This window comes from Ranitomeya variabilis, chromosome 6 (assembly GCF_051348905.1).
Source record: "Ranitomeya variabilis isolate aRanVar5 chromosome 6, aRanVar5.hap1, whole genome shotgun sequence".
NCBI lineage: Eukaryota > Metazoa > Chordata > Amphibia > Anura > Dendrobatidae > Ranitomeya > Ranitomeya variabilis.
Window position 1 is genome coordinate 204,262,822 of NC_135237.1, and position 26,560 is coordinate 204,289,381.

The 26,560-nt window shown below is 45.3% G+C and overlaps 1 protein-coding gene across 6 annotated transcripts in view; it reads right to left on the reverse strand.

Moving 5' to 3' along the window:
• LOC143782201 (maternal DNA replication licensing factor mcm6) overlaps positions 1–26,560 on the reverse strand; it is a 544,832-nt gene that overhangs the window by 399,603 nt on the left and 118,669 nt on the right. For all 6 annotated transcript variants that reach the window (XM_077269402.1, XM_077269399.1, XM_077269397.1 and 3 more), the window contains exon 6: positions 3,336–3,501. In XM_077269402.1, coding sequence (XP_077125517.1) covers positions 3,336–3,501 — 166 coding nt within the window. The remainder of the gene's footprint in view (positions 1–3,335; positions 3,502–26,560) is intronic.

The window sequence follows — 26,560 nt, forward strand, 5'->3', positions numbered from 1 at the left end:
CTCCGTAACGTTCAGTTCTGTTCACTAGGCCACTGTCAGGATCCCACCCCTGACAGAGACCCCCCTGAATCTTCCCCTGCAACACCCCCTGCCACAGGATGTTGCCTGGTTCCAACCCAGTCAGCTTCTGACTAACTTCCTATCCAGCCCCCAGTTTTACCAGATTGTGAGGAGTGGCCTAATGCATAGAACCCTTTGCTCCACCTGGTGGCCAGAATGTGAAGTGTAAAGTGTGACTGATACCTGGTCAGGTGAACTCCTTAAGTGATATCAGATGTACCATCACTCCCCTTAGCGGCGGAGCGTCAGTACTGCAACGACCAGGACTCTGGGGCGCTGCACTATCATAGCCCGGTCTCTATCATGTAAGCCAAGCTCCTGTGCATTGCACGATTGCCATGACCTACCTACACAGGTCGGGAAACCACACACACACACACACACACACACACACACACACACACTTTCTAGAAAATTTTATTCTTAAAATTTGTGGTGGTGGTTGGCATGCATTGGTGGTGGGCAGTAGCGTAGGTCCCGGGGGGGCAGAGGGTGCGGGCGCCCTGGGCCCGGTGCTCAGAAGGGGCCCACCTGGAGCTAAGCTACTGTAACTGTATCGGTGTGCTGCACGCGTCGATACAGTTAACTTCTACGGCAGAGCAGGGAGAATCGATCTCTCTGCTCTACCGCCCGCTATGGGTCCCCTGAGCATGTGGGGGGGCCCGGTGCCAGGAGTGGGCCCCCCGCTTGTCATCACAGGGTCAGGTGTACCGCCATTTAGCCGATACAGCTGACAGCAATGATGAGGGAAGGAGCGCTGCGCTCTGCTCCTTCCCCCATCATCCCCCTGTCAGCGTCTGACATCGGCGACATCAACAGAGGGCGCGATGAGTCACTGCCCAGCGCTCGCTGTCAGGAGACAAGCGGGCTCTCAGAGCCACGCAGGAACCAGGAAGAAAAGAGGTATTTTTTAAGGGGTGCTGCCTAATACTACAGAATCTGCCTATGGGGGGTCTGCCTAATACTACAGGGTCTGCCTATGCGAGGGGGATGTACAAAAGCCGCAGAGACCCCATCACGTGTTTCTCAACGCAAGCAATGAATAGCCAGGTCTTTCACAGGGAAGGAACAACCACGGGAAGGGCAGCATCCAATAAAGGAAAACATCCAATACAGGAAAACCACCTATGCCAAAACATGGTATCCATCCACAGACAGCTGTTTCGGGGTATTTGCCCCTCATCAGTGTGGAGCATGAAACTGGCTATTAGGAGCAGTGCCTAGTGAAAAGGCTATAAACATAGGTGGTTTTCCTTTATTGGATGCTGCCCTTCCCGTGGTTGTTCCTTCCCGGTGAAAGACCTGGCTATTCATTGCTTGCATTGAGAAACACGTGATGGTGTCTCCGCGGCTTTTCTACATGCATTTGCATATTTCCTATAAGGGATGGGGGCAGTGTTCTGGATCATTGCGTTGAGAAACACGTGATGGTGTCTCCACGGTGTTGGATGTTTTGATCTCCCCAAGGTCATTCATCCTTATGTTTATTGCCTATGGGGGGAGTCTGCCTAATACTACAGGGTCTGCCTAATAATACAGGGTCTGCTTAAGGGGGGTCTGCCTAATACTACAGGGTCTGCCTATGAGGGGGTCTGCCTAATACTACAGGGTCTGCCTATGGGGAGTGCATTATACTATATTGAGGACTATCTGGTGCATTATACTATATTGAGGAGTATCTGGTGCATTACAGTGTTGGAGCCATCAAGCAGTTTGGAGGCTACTAAGGGGTCAATATACTGTGTATAAGAGCATCATACTGTGTATAAGGAAGCTGTACAGGGGGAAGATTCTGGACATTATTAAATGTAAAGTGGGCACTTATTGTTATAGGGCAGAGGTTCCCAACGTTTCTGACCTTGAGAGCCACATTCAGCTCAGAGAGGGACACGAGCCACATCTAGCCTTGAGAGAGGGTCACAAGGCACATTGAGTTCCCAACCCCCTCAATAGTGGCAACCAAAGCCCCTATTACAGACATAATAACAAAAGCTTTTCCACAAAAATCACCCTAAAGAAGTAGATTAAAATGCAGGGGTTCCCACAATACCCCCATTTAGTATTCTCCTATAAAGCACTCCCAAGACACTGTCACATTCAGCTTCAAAAACCTCCTCTGACAGGATTATCATCTGGTCTCCAGCGAACCAAACTTAAATTATCTCTAAACCCCTAAGACGAGTACATGTTCATGGAGATCTGCTCTTCCGTGCAGAGCTGCTCACAAAATTCACCATTTTCAGATGTGCTCTTCATACCAGTTTGCTAGATCTGGAGATAATGCACCAAGCTGGCAGAGAGCCGTGAGCCACAATTCATGGGACCGCAAGCCACATGTGGCTCCCGAGCTACAGGTTGGGGACCCGTTATAGGGGAACTCAGGTTACTGTGACTATCAAAGGAGCACACAGGGAAATATTACTTTCTAGGGGGCAAAATATGGGCACTGTTTTCTAGGGCACTTGCACCCGGCATTACTATATTATAGAGGGGTGCTTTAGAATTTAGAGGGCACACAGAACCACACAGCAGGGGCAGTAATAGGGTCACATAGGCAGCAGCGGCTCAGTATTGGGGTATCAGCAGGATGAGGAGTTTGTGCAGGTTGGGAATAGATGGTGATGGCTGGAATATGAGAAGTGAAATGTGTCTTTGTTGTATTCTCTGCAGGCGAGTCGTTGCTGGAAGAAGTTGTCATGTCGGTCTGGGCCAGATGGAAAAGACGGAAAAAGTGACGACTCCATCATAAAGAACGTCAGTGGTAAGTCACTATCTGTAACTGTGCTGTGATCTGTTATATGTTCTGTAGGGCTGTTATCTACCACTGACCCTATGGCGGTAATATCCATATTGGTCTTTGTATAGAGATTATCTTCAGTAACAGCGCTGTCATCCACTGAGGTTCTCCTCCACTATTAGGGCGCATCACCGAGGTTACCTGGTTAGGGGCCAACTCAGAAGCTTCACCCCCCTGAAATAACACCCTAGCTATGCCTGTGGTGGTGGGGGATGCTCAGACATTACAGTTTTCATTCTGGTGAGGATTCAGTAGAAAGACTAAAGCAGTTTAGAAGGTGGTAAAGTTCTGGGTTTTTGTTTGAGCGATTTGACTGTTATAGAGCTTTCTGCAGACAAATAGTAAAGTCTGCATGGATGCTCTCTCACTGGCTTCACTCAAGCTGCACTACACATCCACATTACATGTATAGTTGCAGAGAGGATCCAGTGAGATTCTCTCTCAAACCAGGAAAAAAAGAAGCAAAAAACAAACGTACCTCCAACTGATAGTGCAGAAACATCAGGCACAACAATGAGTGTTCCTGTAAAATCACATCGATCTCCCGCCATTGCAGTTTCAACAGCTTCTGCTCTGAGAATAATTTCCACACTGCGCGGTATGGCACCCCTAGGCAACTCTGCCTGAGTTTCTTGAATTCTCACCTAAGACCAGAGTAAGTGAAACAATAATACAGAATTATGAAAAAAAAGTTAAAGATATTTTGGAAAAAAAAAAAAAAAGTAATGGTAAAACACTACCCATTGAGTAAGAATTGTTTTACGTGAAGAAACAAAATTAAATTCATAGAGTAAACACTAGAGGTCTCCATTTCCCATAACATTGTGCTTCAAGCTCCTCTATAAACCATAAATCTTAACTACAATATTCAACATTACCACTGCTCTAGTTTTCAGTGTCCATCCTCCGTCCTTTCTGCTATGAAAATATTATAGAACAGTTATCTTTAGTTTTAAAAATAAGGTTCCATGTTTAAATGGCACACCTTTACACATCTACCCTAGTGATGATCATCGTCGGACTGGAGCACCTTGGGCCCACCAGAGAAAATCATTCTTGGGGCCCACTATGTAGCTACATAGAAATAGATACAAGACCTCCATTTGTGCGGTAAAAAGCGCTAATATCAGGGTATAATATAAGGTAGTTCACGTCTTAATTATGTAGCAAGGGTTGGGGTAGCCCCCTCACAGAATATAATTTAGCCCACTCATAAAATATAACGCAGTCCCCTCTCAGAATATAATGCAGCACCCCACAAAATATAATGCCACCCCCTCAGGTATAACGCAGTCCCTACCATAGAATATAATGCAGCACCCTCATAGGGTATAATACAGCCCCCTCATATAGTATAATGCAGCCACCACAGAATATAATGTAGTCAACTGTGAGAATGCAGCCCCACCACAGAATATAATGCAGCCCCCCATAGACTATACTGTAGCCCCCTCATATAGTATGATGTAGCCCCCCATAATATAATGCAGTCCCCTGAGAATAATGCAGTCCCCCCACAGAATATAATGTAGCCCCCTCAAAGTATAATGCAGCCCCTCTCCACCCCATCATTGTCCTCATCACCACCTCCATCATTGCCTTCTCACCCACCACCCCTATCATTCTCCCCAACCACCCCCATCACTGCCCATTTCACCACCTGCATCATTGTCTCCTCCCCCACCATCATTGTCCAATTCATCACCTCCATCATCACCACCATCATTGCCCATCACCTCCATCATTGCCTCCCATACCATCATTACCCATCACCTCCATCATTGCCTCCCCCCATCATTACCCATCGCCTCCATCATTGCCTCCCCCACCATCATTGCCCATCACCTCCATCATTCCCTCCCTCATCATGATTGCCCATTACCTCCATCATTGTCTCCCCCACCAATATCATTGTCCTTCACCACACACAGCTCACCGCAGCAGCAGCTTCACACACACTCACTCACAGCTCACCTCCCCACAGCAGCAGCCTCTTCCTCGCTGGATTCCTGGAAGCTTTCGGAGACAGCAGCATTCTGGTTGATGACGTCATCCAGCTGGGCTGTCTCAGACAGACAGGAAGCAGGATGCTCTGAGTCTGTGTGCCTGCATATATGTGTGTGCGTGTGCGTGTGCGTGTATGTGTGCAGTGCAGTGTGTGTGGGGTGCGGCTTTACATGCGGGCAGTATTAGCTGCACCCTGCGGCTAATGCTGCCCTCTATTAAAGAGAAATTGTATTCACACCTCTCCACGCCCATAGAGGCGTGGGGAAGCGTGAATATTCATTTGGCTTTAGCAGCAGGGACAGGATCCTGTCTCCAGCTGCGGCTACTGGCACAGGGTGGGCCCCCTTGACTCAGGGGCCCTATAGCCACTGGCACGGGGCCCCTGGAGCAGTGGGGGCCCTAGGCAGCTGCTGGCCAGTATGCCAGCAGGTGTCAGTGCCTGGGCCCACCGGAGAATCCTCCGGTTCTCCGGTGGGCCAGTCCGAGCCTGGTGATAATGGAGCAATACATCATCACCAGGGGATTGGTGTTGGGGATTTGGTGTTAGGGGAGTATAAGGTTTTTTATTTTGATGTGAATATGTATGTAATTTTACTTTTATTTTTTATTTATTTTTTAACAGTGAGCACAAGCGCGGGCAGAAGAGATTGCTTCTCCCATCAACGGCACCTGCCGTCACTGTTATCAGTGACAGCAGACATAGCCCGTTGAGAGCAGTAGTCTCATCGGCCCACGCCTGCTAACTTGAGGTAAGCTTTTTATCACAGGCCAATGCTGCGGGTCACAGTCACAGCTACGGGGACACGCCAACATGATAGCATGACCCCGCAGCTCTCTGACCGACGGTCTTACCGGCAGTAGCGTTACCACCGATAACTACCCAGTGATGATGACAGTGTGGTAAACACCGTAGGAAGCTGACAAAATGCAAAACACAAACTCAGCAAATCCACAAATATTTTTATGCCTGTGTTTGAAGTCAATGGGTGAAAAACGCTGCAGAAACGCACAAAGAAAGGACATGCTGCAGAAAAACAACCAACAAAAAAAACGCACTGCAAATACTTACGGAAATTTACTGATCAAGTACACAACACTTCAGGAATGTCATTGAATTAGCTCGCACAAGGATTCAATGGCGTTTTTAGGCCCTTTTCCGCCCTTAAAAAGTTCTGCAAAAACGCATAAAAAACGCACTGTGTGCACAAATCCTTACTCTGGATTCCTTCTGGCCTCTGTTCAGCATTCTCCTTTTATGAAGTGCACAAAACTGACCAACTGCACTCTTATACATGCCTCAAAAGACGGACACTGCTGGATCACAGTTCCAACAGCGTCCACAGTGCCTCCCATCTGCCTCATTATAGGGAATCTTCTGCTGGGGGTGCAGTCTGTAATACTTATTTCAGAGATTTATATCGAAGGATAAATGTCAGCTAAGCCTTACTGCGATCTTGGAACAAAATCAACAGCAGGTGAAGAATTTGATTTATTTTTTGCGCCATTTCCTATGCAGTATAAGTTATTAGACAACGTTATTCCTCAGGTTGGTGCGATTACAGCGGAATCAAATTTAACTAGTTATCTTTGTTTGGCAGCTGTAGCACACTAAAAAAAAAAAATTTCTGCCAAAAACTAGTTTTTGCATTGCCATATTTTGAAAGCTATAGTTTTTCTATATTTCGGCAGACTAATGTGAGGGCTTGTTCTTTGCTCGATGAGTTGACTTATCTTATTGGTTCCATTTTCGAACACAATACTTTTTTGATCACTTTCTATTCTGATTTTTAGGAGGCAGGATAAACACCCACCAGCAATTCAGGAATTAAAAAAAAAAAAAAATGTTATGCTGTTTCACATGTGGTAAAATTGATATGGCAGCTTTATTTTTCTGGTCAGTACAATTACTGGGATACCATAATTATATGTTTTTATGTTTTGGCACTTTTACACAATAAAACTTTTATGTAAAAAAATTACTATTTTGGCATCACTTTATTCTGAAAGCTATAATTCTTTCCCCCCGCTGATTGAGCTCTATGGCAGCTTGTTTTTTTTTGCAGAAGATGAAGCTTTCAGCTGTACCATTTTCATTTAAATTTGTCTTTTTGATCTTATTTTGTTCCACTTTGTTTGGCAGTTTGATAAAGCATCGTTTTTTACCTCCCCCCCTACAGTGTTCACTAAAGTGGTTAACTAATGAGACAGTTTTGTGGGTTGGGTCGTTCCAGATACTGCAATAACAAATGTGTACTTTTTTTTTTTTTGTAAAATTATTTATGGGTACAATATATTTCAATATTTTTTTTTTTTTTATCATTGTGATTTTTGTATTTCTACAATTTTTTTTTTGTGCTACTATGGGACTTTCACTTTTTGCAGCCTGATCGTTTGTACAGTATAGGAATGCTCTTAGGAATGCTCTTAGAATCCTATGCTTTAGAAACTGTCAGTGCAACACTGACAAACTTGCACTTAGCATGGTCTAGCAAATTTGCTACCTCTGGTGACCTGGATGTTGTCATGATGACATCCGGTCACCATAACAACGGTCAGACTCCAGTGGAGCGCCATTGCATGGGCAGAAGGGGCTTCCTTCCTCTGCCTGCTCTACAAATGCTGCGATTGATTTTGATCACAGCATTTAGGGGGTTGAATGGCAGGAGTGGTGCGACGCCCTATGTATGGGTGATTTCAATGACTTAACCATACGTCCAAGGTCGTTAAGCTCCGGGCGACCTGGACGCATGAATCCATTTAAGACCGTAAAGCTGTTAAAAGAGAAAAAAAAATTATATATATATATATCCAATAATACCTCAACCTCATGCAGAGCTTTTCCAACCAGCAGTCCAAAAGCCTCCAGTGATAGTATCAAAGAAAGAAAAGCAGCACAAACCAAATAGAAAAAAGTGGACTTTAATGCCTGAACGGCGTGGCAACGTTTCGGATACAAAAATCCTTTTTCAAGCAGTGAACACGTGAGTGAGACAGCCATTTATACAAAACACATACATATCCAATTATAAAATTCATTATGTGTAATATTATAACCATAAATAAACTGTATATATTAATTTAACAGTCCATAAAAAAGTGCATCCATGTGAATAGCGGTAGCCTTACTAAATCCATCAACAGTGAACGTAGTATATTGCATATTCCGTGATTATTCTTTAAAATACATTTAATGAGCAATTAATAAAAACCAGGTGTCCCTATCCCAGAAATCATGATTACAAAGAACTTACATAAACATTACTTCACCATGCAACACACGGTCCTCGGCGTCATACTGCATATGTCAATGACACCATGTCAAAGACCCATAATGCACAGCTGCGCAATTGCGCAGAAACACCATGAAGATCGCGGCACCATGTTGCTAAAGGGAAGAAAGTCACACAAGGTGACGGATCTCCACAACCATTAATATAAAAAAAAAAAAAAATACGTAAAAAAATACAACCGCCCTGCATCTCCAGATTCATCGGACATTTAAAAAAAAAAAAAGAGAAAAAAAATAAGAAATGGCAACGGAAGTAAAATATAGGACAACTAGATATTCATTCTTTTTCTGAAAAGGGTACAAGTGTGTCGCCAGATTTAAAGGGCCAAGGCATAAGCCCAAAGATGTCATAAGGTTTGAGGAAAACCCCACGTTCAAGTAGGGCATCCCATTCCCCAATATGGATACAGAGACCTTTGGAGGCGGATACCCCCCCGCATTTCTCCAATCCAATCAATGACACAACTCGACCCACATTCTTGGCAAAATCACACACCCCAATAAAAATATTTTAAACATAAATAAAGACACAAAGATTACTCCCAATATTCAACATTTATTTTTTATTATAATATTTTTTATACCATTATATTTACTCTCCATCCTCATATTTAATATGTACTATGTAACCAAGGGATCAGGAGATGCACGGACTGAAAAAATATACATAAAATGGAATATATACATAAGGAGATCAGCCAATTCATGGACACAAAAAATCCCTTGCAACAATATTCATTTTAAGAAAGGGACACCTGGAAAAAGGAAGAAAAAGAAACAAATTACCATTTTTATCCAAAATTCAACAAATTTTGAATCTATAAAATAATATACAGTTTGGGTTTCTTTCTCCGTATATATTACATAACTTGGCTAAGTTTAAAGTCTACATTAAGGCCATAAGGTTTCAAGGTATTTAACCTTGTTATCCACTCTAATTCTTTTCTCTTTAATAAACGCACACGGTCACCCCCTCTTCTTTGAATCGGTACCGTATCAATAATACGGAGCCGTAACTCCCTTTCCGTGTGTGATTTTTCCACAAAATGCTTGGAAACGTGCAAATCCATGCGTTTCTTCCTTATGGTATGTCGGTGTTGATTAATTCTCGTCTTACAATTAAATGTAGTCTCACTGACATAGCACAAGGAACAAGGACACTGTAACAAATAGATAACAAATTCTGAATCGCATGTCAAAAAATGCTGAATCTTAAATTCCTCATTAGTAATAGGATGAAAAAAAATTGTACCTTTTGATCATCAGATTACAATTAATACATGACAAACATGGATAACAGCCCTTTTTATTGAGGCCAGTAAGTGTAATTTGGCCCGGTTTCTTAAAGGAACCTATATCTGATTTAATCAGGGTGGAGGCAATGGTACGATTTCGTTTATATGAAAAAATTGGTAATTTAGAGAATTCTTTCACCTGGGGTAGACATTTATGTAACATTCCCCAGTAATTGCATACAATGTCAGCAATCCTGTTACTTCCCTTACAAAAGGAGGTTACAAAAGGAATACGATAAAGTTCTTTTGATTTTGATGTTTTTTTAAGTAGATTTTCTCTTGGTATTTTGTCTACCTTTATTCTTTTGTTTTTGTAAAAGATTTTTTGGATAGCCTCTATCAGAAAATTTATTTAGGGTTACTGCAGATGATTTATCTAGAGAGTAGTGTTGAGCATTCCGATACCGCAAGTATCGGGTATCGGCCGATACTTGTGGGTATCGGAATTCCGATACCGAGATCCGATACTTTTGTGGTATTGGGTATCGGTATCGAAACAACATTAATGTGTAAAAGAAAGAATTAAAATAAAAAATATTGCTATACTCACCTCTCCGACGCAGCCTGGACCTCACCGAGGGAACCGGCAGCGTTCTTTTCTTAAAATGCGCGCGTTTACTTCCTTCCGTGACGTCACGGCTTGTGATTGGTCGCGTGCCGCCCATGTGGCCGCGACGCGACCAATCACAGCAAGCCGTGACGTAATTTTCAGGTCCTCAATGCCCAATTCTAGGCATTCAGGATTTTAACCCCTTCCCGACATGTGACGGAATAGTACGTCACATGTCGGGACCCCCGCTTTGATGTGCGCTCCGGCGGTGAGCGCACATCAAAGTCGCGACATGTCAGCTGTTTTTTACAGCTGACATGTGCGCGCAATAGCGGCGGGTGAAATCGCGATCACCCGCCGCTATTAACTAGTTAAATGCCGCTGTCAAACGCAGACAGCGGCATTTAACTACCGCATCCGGCCGTGCGGCCGGATATGAGCGCATCGCCGACCCCCGTCACATGATCGGGGGTCGGCGATGCTCCTCCATTGTAACCATAGAGGTCCTTGAGACCTCTGTGGTTACTGATTGCCGGTGGCTGTGAGCGCCCCCCTGTGGTCGGCGCTCACAGCACACCTGCATTTTAGCTACATAACAGCGATCTGATGATCGCTGTTATGTAGCAGAGCCGATCGGGCTGTGCCTGCTTCTAGCCTCCCATGGAGGCTATAGAAGCATGGCAAAAGTAAAAAAAAAAAGTTTTTAAAAATGTGAAAAAAATAAAAAAAAATATAAAAGTTTAAATCACCCCCCTTTCGCCCCAATCAAAATAAATCAATAAAAAAAACCCCAACCTACACATATTTGGTATCACCGCGTTCAGAATCGCCCGATCTATCAATAAAAAAAAGCAATAACCTTATCGCTAAATGGCGTAATGAGAAAAAAATTCGAAACGCCAGATTTACGTTTTTTTGGTCGCCACGACATTGCATTAAAATGCAATAACGGGCGATCAAAAGAACGTATCTACACCAATATGCTATCATTAAAAACGCCAGCTCGGCACGCAAAAAATAAGCCCTCACCTGACCCCAGATCACGAAAAATGGAGACGCTACGAGTATCGGAAAATGGCGCAATTTTGTTTTGTTTTGTTTTTTGCAAAGTTTGGAATTTTTTTTCACCACTTAGGTGAAAAATAACCTAGTCATGTTAGGTGTCTATGAACTCATAGTGACCTGGAGAATCATAATGGCAGGTCAGTTTTAGCATTTAGTGAACCTAGCAAAATAGGCAAGCAAAAAACAAGTGTGGGATTGCACTTTTTTTGCAATTTCACTGCACTTGGAATTTTTTTCCCGTTTTCTAGTACACGACATGCTAAAACCAATGATGTTGTTCAAAAGTACAACTCGTCCCGCAAAAAATAAGCCCTCACATGGCCAAATTGACGGAAAAATAAAAAAGTTATGGCTCTGGGAAGGAGGGGAGCGAAAAATGAAAACGGAAAAAGCTCCGGGGGTGAAGGGGTTAAAATTACGTTCCGGCTTGTGATTGGTCGCGTCGCGGTCACATGGGCGACGCGACCAATCACAAGCCGTGACGTCACGGGAGGCAGGAGACGCGCGCATTTTTAAATTACGTCGCGGCTTGTGATTGGTTGCGTGCCGCCCATGTGACCGCGAAGCGACCAATCACAGCAAGCCGTGACGTAATTTTAGGTCCTGAATGCCTAATTCTGCATTCAGGACCTGAAAATTACGTCACGGCTTGCTGTGATTGGTCGCGTCGTGGCCACATGGGCGGCACGCGACCAATCACAAGCCGTGACGTCACGGAAGGAAGTAAACGCGCGCATTTTAAGCAAAGAACGCTGCCGGTTCCCTCGGTGAGGTCCAGGCTGCGTTGGAGAGGTGAGTATAGCAATATTTTTTATTTTAATTCTTTCTTTTACACATTAATATGGATCCCAGGGCCTGAAGGAGAGTTTCCTCTCCTTCAGACCCTGGGAACCATCAGGGATACCGTCTGATACTTGAGTCCCATTGACTTGTATTGGTATCGAGTATCGGTATCGGATTAGATCCGATACTTTGCCGGTATCGGCCGATACTTTCCGATACCGATACTTTCAAGTATCGGACGGTATCGTTCAACACTACTAGAGAGTCTTCATCACTCTCAATTCTTTTCATTCGCATTAATTGACTGTACGGAACAGACTCCTTCATTTTCCTTGGGAGTTGACTATTAAATAGCAACAAATCATTTTTATCAGTTGTTTTTGTATATAACTGGGTGATCAATTTGTCATTCTCAATTCGAACATTAACATCTAAAAACTGTATATTTGAATCCGAGTACACAAGGGTAAACTTAATTGTTTCATCAATCTTATTTAAGTAATCATGAACCATAAAAATAAAAGAGTGGTTTTCATGTAATGTAAGTGTAGAAAAAATTCCCACTAGTGAACTTGATCTTAAACAACTAAATCTAAAGAAAAAAAGTAATTTTACTCCATCTGATAGTTCTCCAGTATTTGATGCTTTCATTCTGGCTGTGTGTAGTGATGTTGAAAACTTGAAAAAAAACTGTTGAAAAAAATTTAATCATCCTAATATGACAACATGTGAAATTGAGGCTTTATACAATTTGGCACATGATGGTGAAATTATTATAAAAAAAGCCGATAAAGGTGGCGCAGTAGTTCTCAATAAGAATGATTATATTGAAGAAATAAAGGGACAGTTGGTGGATTCGGGGGTGTACGAGAGATTATCTGGTGACCCTAAGTTTTCTATTGCAAAAGAGATTAAAATTGTTTTGGACAGTGCGTTTGATAAAGGGATCATTGATCAAGATTTATATGATTTTTTTTGACTGTTAAATTTCCGATCACTCTTGTGATGTATACATTGCCAAAGATACATAAGTCTTTCGTACACCCTCCGGGTAGACCAATTGTTTCAGGTTGTCGTTCTATTTTTTATAAGATTGGGATTTTTTGGGATAAGGTTCTTAACCCGATTGCTTGCTGTGCGGAGTCTTTTATCCGAGATACAACTGGCTTCCTTAAAAAGATAGGGGGTATTGAATTGACAGGTGAAGTTATGTTGGCATCTTTTGATGTCACATCGCTTTACACGTCCATTGATCATGGCCGAGGGTTAGATGCAATAAATAAAAAAATATTGACCACACATTACTCTATGGAAGCTAGAAAATTTAAAATTCAACTTTTGGAATTAGTTTTAACTAAAAATAATTTTTTGTTTGGTGATACTTTTTATTTTCAATTACGTGGGACCGCCATGGGCGCAAACATGGCGCCCGCATATGCAAATATTGTTATGAGTGTCCGAGGAGGACCTCGTCTGTGTCCCACCACTTTTGCTATGTGGCTGCATGGTGGAGATACATAGACGATGTCTTCCTCATTTGGACAGGGACTGAAGATTTGTTACACGAATTTCATGATTACTTAAATAAGATTGATGAAACAATTAAGTTTACCCTTGTGTACTCGGATACAAATATACAGTTTTTAGATGTTAATGTTCGAATTGAGAATGACAAATTGATCACCCAGTTATATACAAAAACTACTGACAAATGATTTGTTGCTATTTAATAGTCAACACCCGAGGAAAATGAAGGAGTCTATTCCGTACAGTCAATTAATGCGAATAAAAAGAATTGAGAGTGATGAAGACTCTCTAGATAAATCTGCTGCAGTGACCCTAAAGAAATTTTCTGATAGTGGCTACCCAAAAAATCTTTTACAAAAACAAAAGAATAAGGTAGACAAAATACCAAGAGAAAATCTACCTAAAAACACGGGTATTACATACCTGGTAATGTGTTTTTTCATGAGACATGACGGCACCACAAGAGAGGGGATCCGCCCATCAAGGACAGGAAACCTTCAAGATAAAAGGGGCGGCTCCTCTCTCCACATCAGTTGTTTTACAGAGTACGAGAGGAACTCCGCTGGTTAGTGTACACATAAATAATACATCCTATATGGTTCTATTTACCGATACCCCAGGGAGTGTATAATATAAATAATGTTAATAATGCACCCAACTAATGATGTGATCAAAAGGGTGGGAATATAAGGGTGCCGTCATGTCTCATGAAAAAACACATTACCAGGTATGTAATGCCTGTGTTTTTCCATCATACATGACGGCACCACGAGAGAGTTACAGAGATTTGTATTCTCTTTTAGGGAGGGATCACTGCTTGTAACACTCTTCTCCCAAATGTGAGATCAGAGGTAGCAGATAGGTCTAGCCTATAATGTTTAAAAAAATGTAGACGGAGAGGACCAAGTGGCCGCCTTACAGATTTGGTCGATGGTAGCATCTGCTCTCTCCGCCCACGATGTCGCCATGGCCCTCGTGAAATGGGCTTTCAGACCCTGTGGAATAACCCTGCCTGCACTACTATGCGCTAGAATAATGGCCTCTCTCACCCATCTAGCTATAGTCTGTTTTGAGGCTTTAAGGCCCTTCCTTGAACCCTGGAACGAAACAAATAAAGCCCTCTGCTTCCTCCAGGATTTTGTCACCTCTAGATACTGTAGGATACATCTCCCAACGTCTAGGCAATGGAGGCTCTCCTCTTTTTTGTTACTGGGATTGGGACAGAAAGAGGGTAGGGTTATGTCCTGAGCTCTATGGAATCTCGATACCACTTTGGGGAGATATGCCGGATCTAATTTTAATACAACCCTATCGTCCATAATTTGTGTGTAAGGGGGGTCAGCTGACAACGCGTGTAAATCCCCCACCCTACGGGCCGATGTAAGTGCCACTAACAAAGCTGTTTTTAATGTTAGTATTTTATCAGAAGTTGTATTTAACGGCTCAAAGGGGCTTTCCGTCAGGGCTGTTAACACTAGATTTAGATCCCATGGTGGAGAAGTTGGAGATGGAACAGAGTCAGCTCTACTACAGGCTCGGACAAACCTCACCACCCACCTTTTACTTGCCAGGTCACAGTTGAATAGGGCTGCTAAGGCTGAAATGTGTACTTTGAGGGTACTAACAGCTAACCCCAGATCTAAGCCCTTTTGCAGGAACTCCAGTATTGCCACTATCGGGACCTCCCCTTCCCGTATTAGCCCTGAGCTGGACAGGAATTTCTTCCATATCCTCCCATAGATCTTGGTCGTTACTGGTTTTCTGCTGCTGAGCAAGGTGGATATTAACCCAGCTGAGCACCCTTCTTTCTCTAGTAACGACCGCTCAAATGCCAGGCTGTCAAATGAAGCCCGGAGTTCTGCGGGTGGTTGAAGGGACCCTGCGTTAGAAGGTCCTGGTCTTCCGGGAGAACCCACGGGTCTGTCACTGACATCACTCTCAGCCAGTAAAACCATGGCCTTTTTGGCCAGAAGGGTGCTATCACAATCACTCTGGCCTTGTCTTCCCTGATCTTCCTCAGAACTGCTGGGATTAGACATATTGGTGGGAAGGCATACAGGAGTCCCGACGTCCATTCTATGCTGAAGGCGTCTACTGCCACGGCCTGTCTGCTGGGTTCAGGGAGCAGAACTTTTGGACTTTCTTGTTGACTTTTGAGGCAAAGAGGTCTACCTTGGGTTTTCCCCACATGTGCACTATCCATTGAAAAACGGACTTTTTTAGGGACCATTCTCCTTGCCTCAAGTGGTTCCTTTTTACTGCCGGTATGCAGGAGGTTAGGGACCCTAACACCGACATGGCCCTTCTTAAAGTCATTTCCGTTTTTTTTAATGTGGCCATAATCATCTGTTTGATTTTTCCTTCTTTTTCTTCTGGGAGTCGACACTCCTGTGCCACGGAGTCTACCGTTATCCCCAGGAAATTCTGGACCATTGCCGGCTCTAACTTGGACTTCTTGAGATTTAGTTGCCATTCCAGTGTCTGAAGAGTGTCCATCACTATCCTGACCTGCTCCTGACAGTGAGAAAAGTTCTTCCCCACTATCAGGAATTCGTCCAAGTAGGGAATTATTAGAGTGTCTTTTTTTTTCCCTGAGATGTGCTGTGACCTCTGCCATCAGTTTCGTAAATATGCGTGGGGCAGTTGCTATCCCAAAGGGCAGAGCCCTGTACTGGAAGTGACGCAGCTGGGACCCCATCTGAACTGCCACTCTGAGAAACTGACGATCTTGTTGTCTGATTGGGATATGATAATAAGCGTCCTTGAGGTTGAGGACGGACATGTAACACTGGGGATAGAGGAGTTTCACGGCTGATTTTATGGTTTCCATCTTGAACGATGGCATTACAAGAAATTTGTTGAGACCTTTTAAATTTATTATTGTCCTCCAAGAGTTGTCCGTTTTTTTTATGAGAAAAAGAGGGGAATAAAATCCTTCCCTCCTTTCCTCTATAGGAACCTCTTCCAAGACGTGCTTGTCTAGGAGTGATGTTACTTCCCCCTCCAGACTGTCTTGTTTTTCTTGGGAGGACTGTACCGGGGTCTGCATATATCTTCTTGGAGGCCAGTGGTGGAATATTACTTTTAGGCCTGATCCCACGATCTGCCGGATCCATATGCTGGATGAGATCCTCTCCCAGGCTGGAAGAAAGTGAGAGAGCCTCCCTCCCACCTGAGAAGGACAGTCACTGGGAGGGTTTTTTGGTGTGTCTGGGGAACTTGCCAAAATAGAAGCCCTTTCCTCCCCTGGGTCGCTTGTCCAGGTTGCTCCTGTCTCGGTCTCTGTACTGCTGCCTCCGGATTTTTTTACCTCTCCGAAAGGGCTGAAATGGCTGTTTTGGAAAGTTTTTCTTTTTATCCCCGGCTTTCTCCAATACCTCGTCTAATGCCGGTCCGAAAAGGAATTTCCCCTCACAAGGCAAAGAGCAGAGCTTCATCTTTGCCTGAGTATCTCCCGGCCAGCATTTAAGCCATACGGCATGGAGTCCTGTGTTGGCTAACGCTGCTGATTTTGCTGCCAGCCTAGCCGAGTCCGCTGCTGCTTCAGCTAGAAACACAGCCGCTGCTCTCATGGTTGGTATTGATTCTAGAATAGCTTCCCTGGGAACTTTTTGCTCTACCTGTTCCTCCAGGTTGTCTATCCAGACTTTTAAGGATCTGGCTACACAAGTGGCCGCGATAGCTGGCCTTAGTGCACCTGCCGAGGCTTCCCATGCCGTCTTTAGGGAACTATCCACCTTCCTGTCCAGAGGCTCTTTTAGAGAACCTAGGTCCTCGAATGGCAGGTAGGATTTCCTGGCAACTTTTGAGACTGCCACATCAATCTTTGGGGTTTTATCCCAAGATGAGGACGCCTCTTCCTCAAACGGATACCTTCTCTTTAGGGAGGTGGTTATTTGGGACCTCTTTTCTGGTTTTTGCCATTCCCTTTTAATCAGTTCTTGTAATTGTTCATTAACAGGGAATGACCTCCGTTTTCTTTTCTGTAGGCCACTGAACATAAGTTCCTGGGCTGTCTTTTTTGCCTTCTCATCTACCAGCCCCATGGTAGAACGGACAGCTTTTATAAGCCTGTCCGTAGCCTCTGCTGGAAATGTATCCTCCTCCTCTGAGCTACTATTTGAGTAGTGAGCTGTATCCGAGTCCCCCTCTGACTCTGAGGAATCCCTCTGGGATGCTACGGAGGGGCTGGATCTGTCCCTGGATCTGGCATCTGTGTCGGCTGTTTGCAATGCTTTAACGGACTTGGAGACCTCGGACTGGATCAGAGATCTTAGGCTGTCCGTAAAGGAGGGTGTTTCCTCAGCCACCGTCCTATTGATACACTCCTGGCAAAGTCTTTTATCCCAAAATGTCTTTAAAGGCTTTTTACATAAGAGACACTCATTTTTAGTTTGTCCCTTATATTTTTTGGGGACCTCCTATACTCCACCCTGCAATGTATGTAAGAAAAGAGGGGAGAGACGGAGATAAGAGAAGAGAAAAGAACAGACATTAGCGTACTGGACTTTCTCGCAGTTCACTCACCACTCAGACGCTTTCAAAGTACGGGTACCGGATCCGGAGGATGGCTGGTTTTCTCCGTGTCTCCCAATGAGACTAGGGATTCCTCCTTGGTACGGCGATCCGTCCGTACGCTGTCCAAGCGGCTTCTGCTGCTGTCATGGCGGTTCTGGCTCTTTTCGCTTGAGCGAGACCGCCTCTCCTGCACCTCTTGCTGTGGCATCAAATGCTCTGGTGAAAAGCTCTCCATTATACACACCACCACGCAACAAGAGTAGTCACCTTCAACCTGACCTGTTTTAGTGACACAGGGCAGCGCAACTGGCTTGTTTAAATAGATTCAGCCTTTTTTTTTTTTTTTTTTTTTAATGGATCACCTGGTTGATCCTGCCTTTACTGGCCGTTTCAGAAATCAGGTGTATGATCGCACCTGTCATAAATGATTACCTGGCTGATTGTGCCCGCACCACTTCCGGTGCTCCTATAAACAATCAAACACCTGGTTGATCCTGCCACCGCAAGCGCAACGCCTGCGCTGTAAAATCATGTCAGAGCGCGCACCCGGCAACCACCTCCGGTGCACGCTTTTAGAGCCACCATCTATCTGGCTGATCCTGCCATTGTCGGCCGCCCTGCGCAACGCCTGCACTGTAAAATCATGTCAGAGCGCGCACCCGGCAACCACCTCTGGTGCACGCTCCATTCACCTGGCTGATCCTGCCTCTGAGTGCTGCCGCCGGGTCCCATGCGTGCACACGCTATTACTGCACGCTCATTGACTTCCGGGCGCTCACCCAGCCTTTACTTCCGGTGCGCACCGAAGATTCTGGTCCCCCTGCCCTTCTGCCCACATTTAACGTTCCCCTTGCACACGTACCTCCATTCCTAGGTACCTGGTGCCGGCTGGAGCCCACGCCACGGATCTCAGCCGCAGCTCTCAGCATGTCAGATGTTCCAGCTCCGGACACTGCTCCAAAAAGCTCTGTAGCTTCAGGTACACAGGGAAGAGGGGGGAAGGGGGGAGATCTTTACACTCGACAGGGAGGCCCAAAAACCTCCGAGGAGCTTACCTAGCCCGGGCACCGATGTGCCACATGGGCTGCATGGCCACCTTTGGTCAACAGGGGGGGCACCAAAAGGTGACCCCCGTGGACAGCAGGATTTCTACTCGACAGAGGGGGGCGTGCCTGCGGTCCCCGTGGAGAATCTTCACCCGGGCGTTCGCCTCACGGGCTGTGGCCATGCTTCGCTCAGGGGGGGGCATGGTATACATTGACCCCCGAGGCGACTACGAGTACCTGGTGACGGGTGCAGCAGACAGCGCCTGCCCAAATCCACCCGACACAGGTCCCGGCATCCTCTTCTGTCTTCATCAGACGTCTTCCATCTTGAGGGTTCCCTGTCAAGGACAGGAAACCAACTGATGTGGAGAGAGGAGCCGCCCCTTTTATCATGGTTTCCTGTCCTTGATGGGCGGATCCCCTCTCTCGTGGTGCCGTCATGTACGATGGAAAAAACCCATCAAAATCAAAAGAACTTGATCGTATTCCTTTTGTAACCTCCTTTTGTAAGGGAAGTAACAGGATTGCTGACATTGTATGCAATCACTGGGGAAGGTTACATAAATGTCTACCCCAGGTGAAAGAATTCTCTAAATTACCAATTTTTTCATATAAACAAAATCGTACCATTGCCTCCACCCTGATTAAATCAGATATAGGTTCCTTTAAGAAACAGGGCCAAATTACACTTACTGGCCTCAATAAAAAGGGCTGTTATCTATGTTTGTCATGTATTGATTGTAATCTGATGATCAAAAGGTACAATTTTTTTTCATCCTATTACTAATGAGGAATTTAAGATTCAGCATTTTTTGACATGCAATTCAGAATTTGTTAATTTGTTACAGTGTCCTTGTTCCTTGTGCTATGTCAGTGAGACTACATGTAATTGTAAGACGAGAATTAATCAACACCGACATACCATAAGGAAGAAACGCATGGATTTGCACGTTTCCAAGCATTTTGTGGAAAAATCACACACGGAAAGGGAGTTACGGCTCCGTATTATTGATACGGTACCGATTCAAAGAAGAGGGGGTGACCGTGTGCGTTTATTAAAGAGAAAAGAATTAGAGTGGATAACAAGGTTAAATACCTTGAAACCTTATGGCCTTAATGTAGACTTTAAACTTAGCCAAGTTATGTAATATATACGGAGAAAGAAACCCAAACTGTATATTATTTTATAGATTCAAAATTTGTTGAATTTTGGATAAAAATGGTAATTTGTTTCTTTTTCTTCCTTTTTCCAGGTGTCCCTTTCTTGAAATGAATATTGTTGCAAGGGATTTTTTGTGTCCATGAAGTGGCTGATCTCCTTATGTATATATTCCATTTTATGTATATTTTTTCAGTCCGTGCATCTCCTGATCCCTTGGTTACATAGTACATATTAAATATGAGGATGGAGAGTAAGTATAATGGTATAAAAAATATAATAAAAAATAAATGTTGAATATTGGGAGTAATCTTTTTGTGTCTTTATTTATGTTTAAAATATTTTTATTGGGGTGTGTGTGATTTTGCCAAGAATGTGGGTCGAGTTGTGTCATTGATTGGATTGGAGAAATGCGGGGGGGTATCCGCCTCCAAAGGTCTCTGTATCCATATTGGGGAATGGGATGCCCTACTTGAACGTGGGGTTTTCCTCAAACCTTATGACATCTTTGGGCTTATGCCTTGGCCCTTTAAATCTGGCGACACACTTGTACCCTTTTCAGAAAAAGAATGAATATCTAGTTGTCCTATATTTTACTTCCGTTGCCATTTCTTATTTTTTTTCTCTTTTTTTTTTTTTTTAAATGTCCGATGAATCTGGAGATGCAGGGCGGTTGTATTTTTTTACGTATTTTTTTTTTTTTTATATTAATGGTTGTGGAGATCCGTCACCTTGTGTGACTTTCTTCCCTTTAGCAACATGGCGCCGCGATCTTCATGGTGTTTCTGCGCAATTGCGCAGCTGTGCATTATGGGTCTTTGACATGGTGTCATTGACATATGCAGTATGACGCCGAGGACCGTGTGTTGCATGGTGAAGTAATGTTTATGTAAGTTCTTTGTAATCATGATTTCTGGGATAGGGACACCTGGTTTTTTATTAATTGCTCATTAAATGTATTTTAAAGAATAATCACGGAATATGCAATATACTACGTTCACTGTTAATGGATTTAGTAAGGCTACCGCTATTCACATGGATGCACTTTTTTATGGACTGTTAAATTAATATATACAGTTTATTTATGGTTATAATATTACACATAATGAATTTTATAATTGGATATGTATGTGTTTTGTATAAATGGCTGTCTCACTCATGTGTTCACTGCTTGAAAAAGGATTTTTGTATCCGAAACATTGCCACGCCGTTCAGGCATTAAAGTCCACTTTTTTCTATTTGGTTTGTGCTGCTTTTCTTTTTTTGATTATATATATATATATATATATATATATATATATATATATATATATATATATATATATATATATATATATATATATATATATATATATATATATATATATATATATTTGTCTAAGGGTTTAATTGTCTGTCTGTCCTGGAAATCCCGTGCCCCTGATTGGTCGAGGCCTCGACCAATCAGCAACGGGCATTGTCCACCACTGCTGTCAAGTGCTGCCATTGTGTTGTCTAAGGGTACCGTCACACAGTGCAATTTTGATCGCTACGACGGTACGATTCGTGACGTTCTAGCGATATCGTTACGATATCGCAGTGTGACACGCAGAAGCGATCAGGGATCCTGCTGAGAATCGTACGTCGTAGCAGATCGTTTGGAACTTTCTTTCGTCGCTTGATCACCCGCTGACATCGCTGGATCGTTGTGTGTGACAGCGATCCAGCGATGCGTTCGCTGGTAACCAGGGTAAACATCGGGTAACTAAGCGCAGGGCTGCGCTTAGTAACCCGATGTTTACCGTGGTTACCAGCGTAAAAGTAAAAAAATAAAAAACCGTACATGCTCACCATCTGATGTCCGTCCGGTCCCTTGCCGTCCGCTTCCCGCTCTGACTGTCTGCCGGCCGGAAAGTGAGAGCAGATCACAGCGGTGACGTCACCGCTGCACTCTGCTCTCACTGTACGGCCGGATCTGTCAGAGCAGGAAGCGGACGGCAAGGGACCGGACGGACATCAGATGGTGAGCATGTACGGTTTTTTTTTTTTTTTTACTTTTACGCTGGTAACCACGGTAAACATCGGGTTACTAAGCGCGGCCCTGCGCTTAGTAACCCGATGTTTACCCTGGTTACCCGGGGACTTCGGCATCGCTCCAGCGCCGTGATTGCAACGTGTGACCGAAGTCTACGACGCTGGAGCGATAAACATATGATCGCTGCGACGTCACGGATCGTGCCGTCGTAGCGATCAAAATTGCACTGTGTGACGGTACCCTAAGGGTCTAGTTGTCTGTCTCGGAAATCCCGCCTTGCTGATTGGTCGAGGCAAGCCGCCTCGACCAATCAGCGATGGGCACAGTCTGCCGCGAATTCTGGAATCATCATTGTCCTCCACTGCTGTCAAGTGCCGCCATTGTGTAGGGTGTGTGCCTGCGTCTCCCTGTATGGGCGACATCTCCCTGTGTTTCTATCTTAGAATGGGTCGTAAACAAAAATAAGCCAATGAGGATGACAGAAAAGCAGCAGCAAGAAAACGACAACATCGAGAATAGGAGACACCACAAAAAACTGCCGCCAGACAAGCCCAGGATGTGGAATCTCACAGACAACGTTGCCAACAGGAGACACCACAACAAACTGTTGTACGACAGGAACAACATGATTGCCAAATTCATAAAAAACGAATGCTCTACCAACTAAGGCACGACCAGGACAATATTCAACAACTTGCACATTACGTAACAGACAATGAAAGTACAATTCATGAACACTACTGTTCACACAGGCGACACAGCTACAACGCGCCTGCGGAAGGTGAGTATATGTTTATTTTTTATTTTTTTAACCTTTGTCATACGTGGCTGGGCAATATACTACGTGGACATGCATATTCTAGAATACCCGATGCGTTAGAATCGGGTCAATTGTCTAAGGGTCACTTCCGTCTTTGTCTGTCTGTAACAGAAATCCCAAGTCGCTGATTGGTCATGGCCAAACAGCCACAACCAATCAGCGACGAGCACAGTCCGGTGGCAAAATGGCCGCTCCATACTCCCCGCTCACACAGGGTTAATGGCAGCATTATCGGACCGCGTTCTGCCGTGGTGTAACGCACTCCGTTAATGCTGCTATTAACCCTGTGTGACCAACTTTTTACTATTGATGCTGCCTATGCAGCATCAATAGTAAAAAGATCTAATGTTAAAAATAATTTAAAAAAAAATCAAAAATAGGTATATTCTCACCGTCCGTCGGCCCCTCGGATCCTGAACAGGCCTTTCCCACTCCTCGCGACACTCCGGTGACCGCTCCATGCATTGCGATCTCGCGAGATGATGTCTGTCTGTAACGGAAATCCTGTGTCGCTGATTGGTCAGGGCCCAGTCGGCCGCGACCGATCAGCTACGCGGGATTTCCAGGAAAGGGTGTGGTCTCCACCATCTCTGACGATGTACAGGAGAGAGGAGCGGGACAGTGTACCGACCAGGAGGGAACGTGGAGGCGTATGGACAGTGCGTGTACCGTCCCGGGTGAGCGAGGGAGGCGGGGAGGAAGCTGGGGACCAGGAGAGGGCAAAGAGTGAAGGGTAGAGGGGGCTGCGAGAATGCCGGCCTGTGACGACATATTGTGTGTGGGACACCCGGAGTCCTGCATGTGCGGACAGCCGGGGCGCGGGAGCTGGGGCACCGGGGAGAAGGAGCAGGGTCCCCCGGACAGTGCGTGTACCGGCCCGGGTGAGCGAGGGAGGCGGTGAGGAAGCTGGGGACCGGGAGAGGGCAAAGAGTGGAGGGGAGAGGGCAAAGAGTGGAGGGCAGAGGGCACTGCGAGGACGCCGGCCTGTGACTACCTATTGCGTGCGGGCACCCGGAGTCCTGCATGTGCGGAGAGCCGGGGCGCCGGGGTGAAGGAGCAGGGTCGGCGCCTGAGTGAGAAGCAGTGGCGCCAGGGAGAAGGAGCAGAGTCCCCCGGGAGAGGGAGCAGAGGTGCCCGAGTGAGAAGTAGGGGCGCCGGGAAGAGGGAGCAGAGCTGCGGCTACGCCAAGCATGTGCACACCTCCAACATCCTGCGTCCAGAATCCCCGACATCCTGCGCCCCCAACCCCAGACAGACGCAGTCGTCCCACGCATTGGTGCGGGATTTGAGACATGCTTCGCTGATTGGTTGCTCCCGGCCGGCCGCGACCGATCAGCGATATTTGTGCGGGATTTAAACACCACTCACAGCGCAACATACATACATACATACATATTCTAGAGTACCCGATGTGTTAGAATCGGGCCACCGTCTGTCCTTATGTCTTTCACGGATATTCATTGGTCGCGGCCTCTGTCATTGAAATCCAAGTCGCTGATTGGTCATTTACCGCTGCTATTAACCCTGTGTGACCAACTTTTGACTATTGATGCTGCCTATGCGGCATCAATAGTTAAAAGATCTAATGTTAAAAATAATAAAAAAATAAAAATCGTTATATACTCACCGTCCGTCGGCCCCTCGGATCCAGAACCGGTCTTTCCCGCTCCTCGCGACGCTCCGGTGACCGCTCCATGCATTGCGGACTCGCGAGATGATGACGTAGCGGTCTCGCGAGACCGCTACTTCATCATCTCACGAGACCGCAATGCACTCTTGGGACCGGAGTGTGCGAGGAGCATCGGTAAATGCCTCGCTTGGATCCGGGGCCAACGGAAGGTGAGTATATAACTATTTTTTATTTTAAGTCTTTTTTAACAGGAATATGGTGCCCACATTGCTATATACTACGTGGGCTGTGCAATGTGCTGCGTGGGCTGTGCAATGTGCTGCGTGGGCTGTGCAATGTGCTGCGTGGGCTGTGCAATGTGCTGCGTGGGCTGTGCAATGTGCTGCGTGGGCTGCGCAATGTGCTGCGTGGGCTGCGCTATATACTACGTGGGCTGCGCTATATACTATGTGGGCTGCGCTATATACTACATGGGCTGTGCTTTACACTATGCATAAATATTCTAGAATACCCGATGCGTTAGAATCGGGCCACCATCTAGTACACTATATAATTGTCTAAGGGTCACTTCCATCTGTCCCCTTCTGTCTTTCTGTCTGTCACGGATATTCATTGGTTGCGGCCTCTGTCTGTCATGGAATCTGTTGTGATCCGCTTTTTGGCTCCCCTGGTGGTGGCTGGTGGTACTGGAGACTTGTGTGTGCTTTTCTGCCTCAGCTCACCTGCTTCCATCAGTTTTGGGAGTTCCCTATTTAGCCTTGCTCTCCAGTCACTTCCTTGCCGGTCATCATTGTAACCTGAGTCATTCAGTTGCATGTTCCTGCTACTAGTCTGCTGATCAGCTAAGTGGACTCTTGTCCTTATTGTTTTGTTTTTCTTGTCCAGTTTACAGTTTTGTCATTTCCTGTTACTGGAAGCTCTTGTGGACTGAAATTGCCACTCCTGTGTCATGAGTTGACACAGGAGTCTTAAAGTAATTTCAGGATGGGTTTTTTTAAAGGGTTTTTCAGCTGACCGTGAAGTCCTCTTTTGTATCCTTCCTCTAACTAGTAAGTGGACCTCGCTTTGCTAAATCTACCTTCATACTGTGTATGTCTTTTCCTCTGAACTCACCGTTAATATACGTGGGGGCTACTAATCAAACTTTGGAGACGTATTTGAGGTGTTTTGTGTCTGCGGATCAGGATGATTGGGTTGCCTTTTTGCCGTTGGCGGAGTTTGCTCTTAATAATCGGGCCAGTTCTGCCACTTTGGTTTCCCCTTTCTTTTGCAATTCGGGGTTTCATCCCCGTTTTTCTTCTGGTCAGGTGGAGTCTTCGGATTGTCCTGGAGTAGATGCTGTGGTGGATCGGTTGTATCGGATTTGGGAACAAGTGGTGGACAATTTGAATTTGTCCCAGGAGAGGACTCAGCGGTTTGCTAACCGCCAGCGTCGGGTTGGTCCTCGCCTTCGTGTTGGGGACTTGGTGTGGTTGTCTTCCCGTTTTGTCCCAATGAGGGTTTCTTCTCCTAAATTTAAGCCTCGGTTCATCGGTCCCTATAGGATTTTGGAGATTATTAACCCTGTTTCCTTTCGTTTGGACCTTCCGGCATCTTTCGCTATCCATAATGTGTTCCATCGGTCGTTGTTGTGGAGATACGAGGTGCCGGTGGTTCCTTCTGCTGGGCCTCCTGCTCCTGTGCTGGTTGAGGGTGAATTGGAGTACGTTATAGAGAAGATCTTGGACTCCCGTATTTCCAGGCGGAGACTCCAGTACCTGGTTAAATGGAAGGGCTATGGTCAGGAAGATAATTCTTGGGTAACTGCCTCTGATGTTCGTGCCTCGGATTTGGTTCGTGCCTTTCATAGGGCTCATCCAGGTCGCCCTGGCGGTTCTTGTGAGGGTTCAGTGCCCCCTCCTTAAGGGGGGGGTACTGTTGTGATCCGCTTTTTGGCTCCCCTGGTGGTGGCTGGTGGTACTGGAGACTTGTGTGCTTTTCTGCCTCAGCTCACCTGCTTC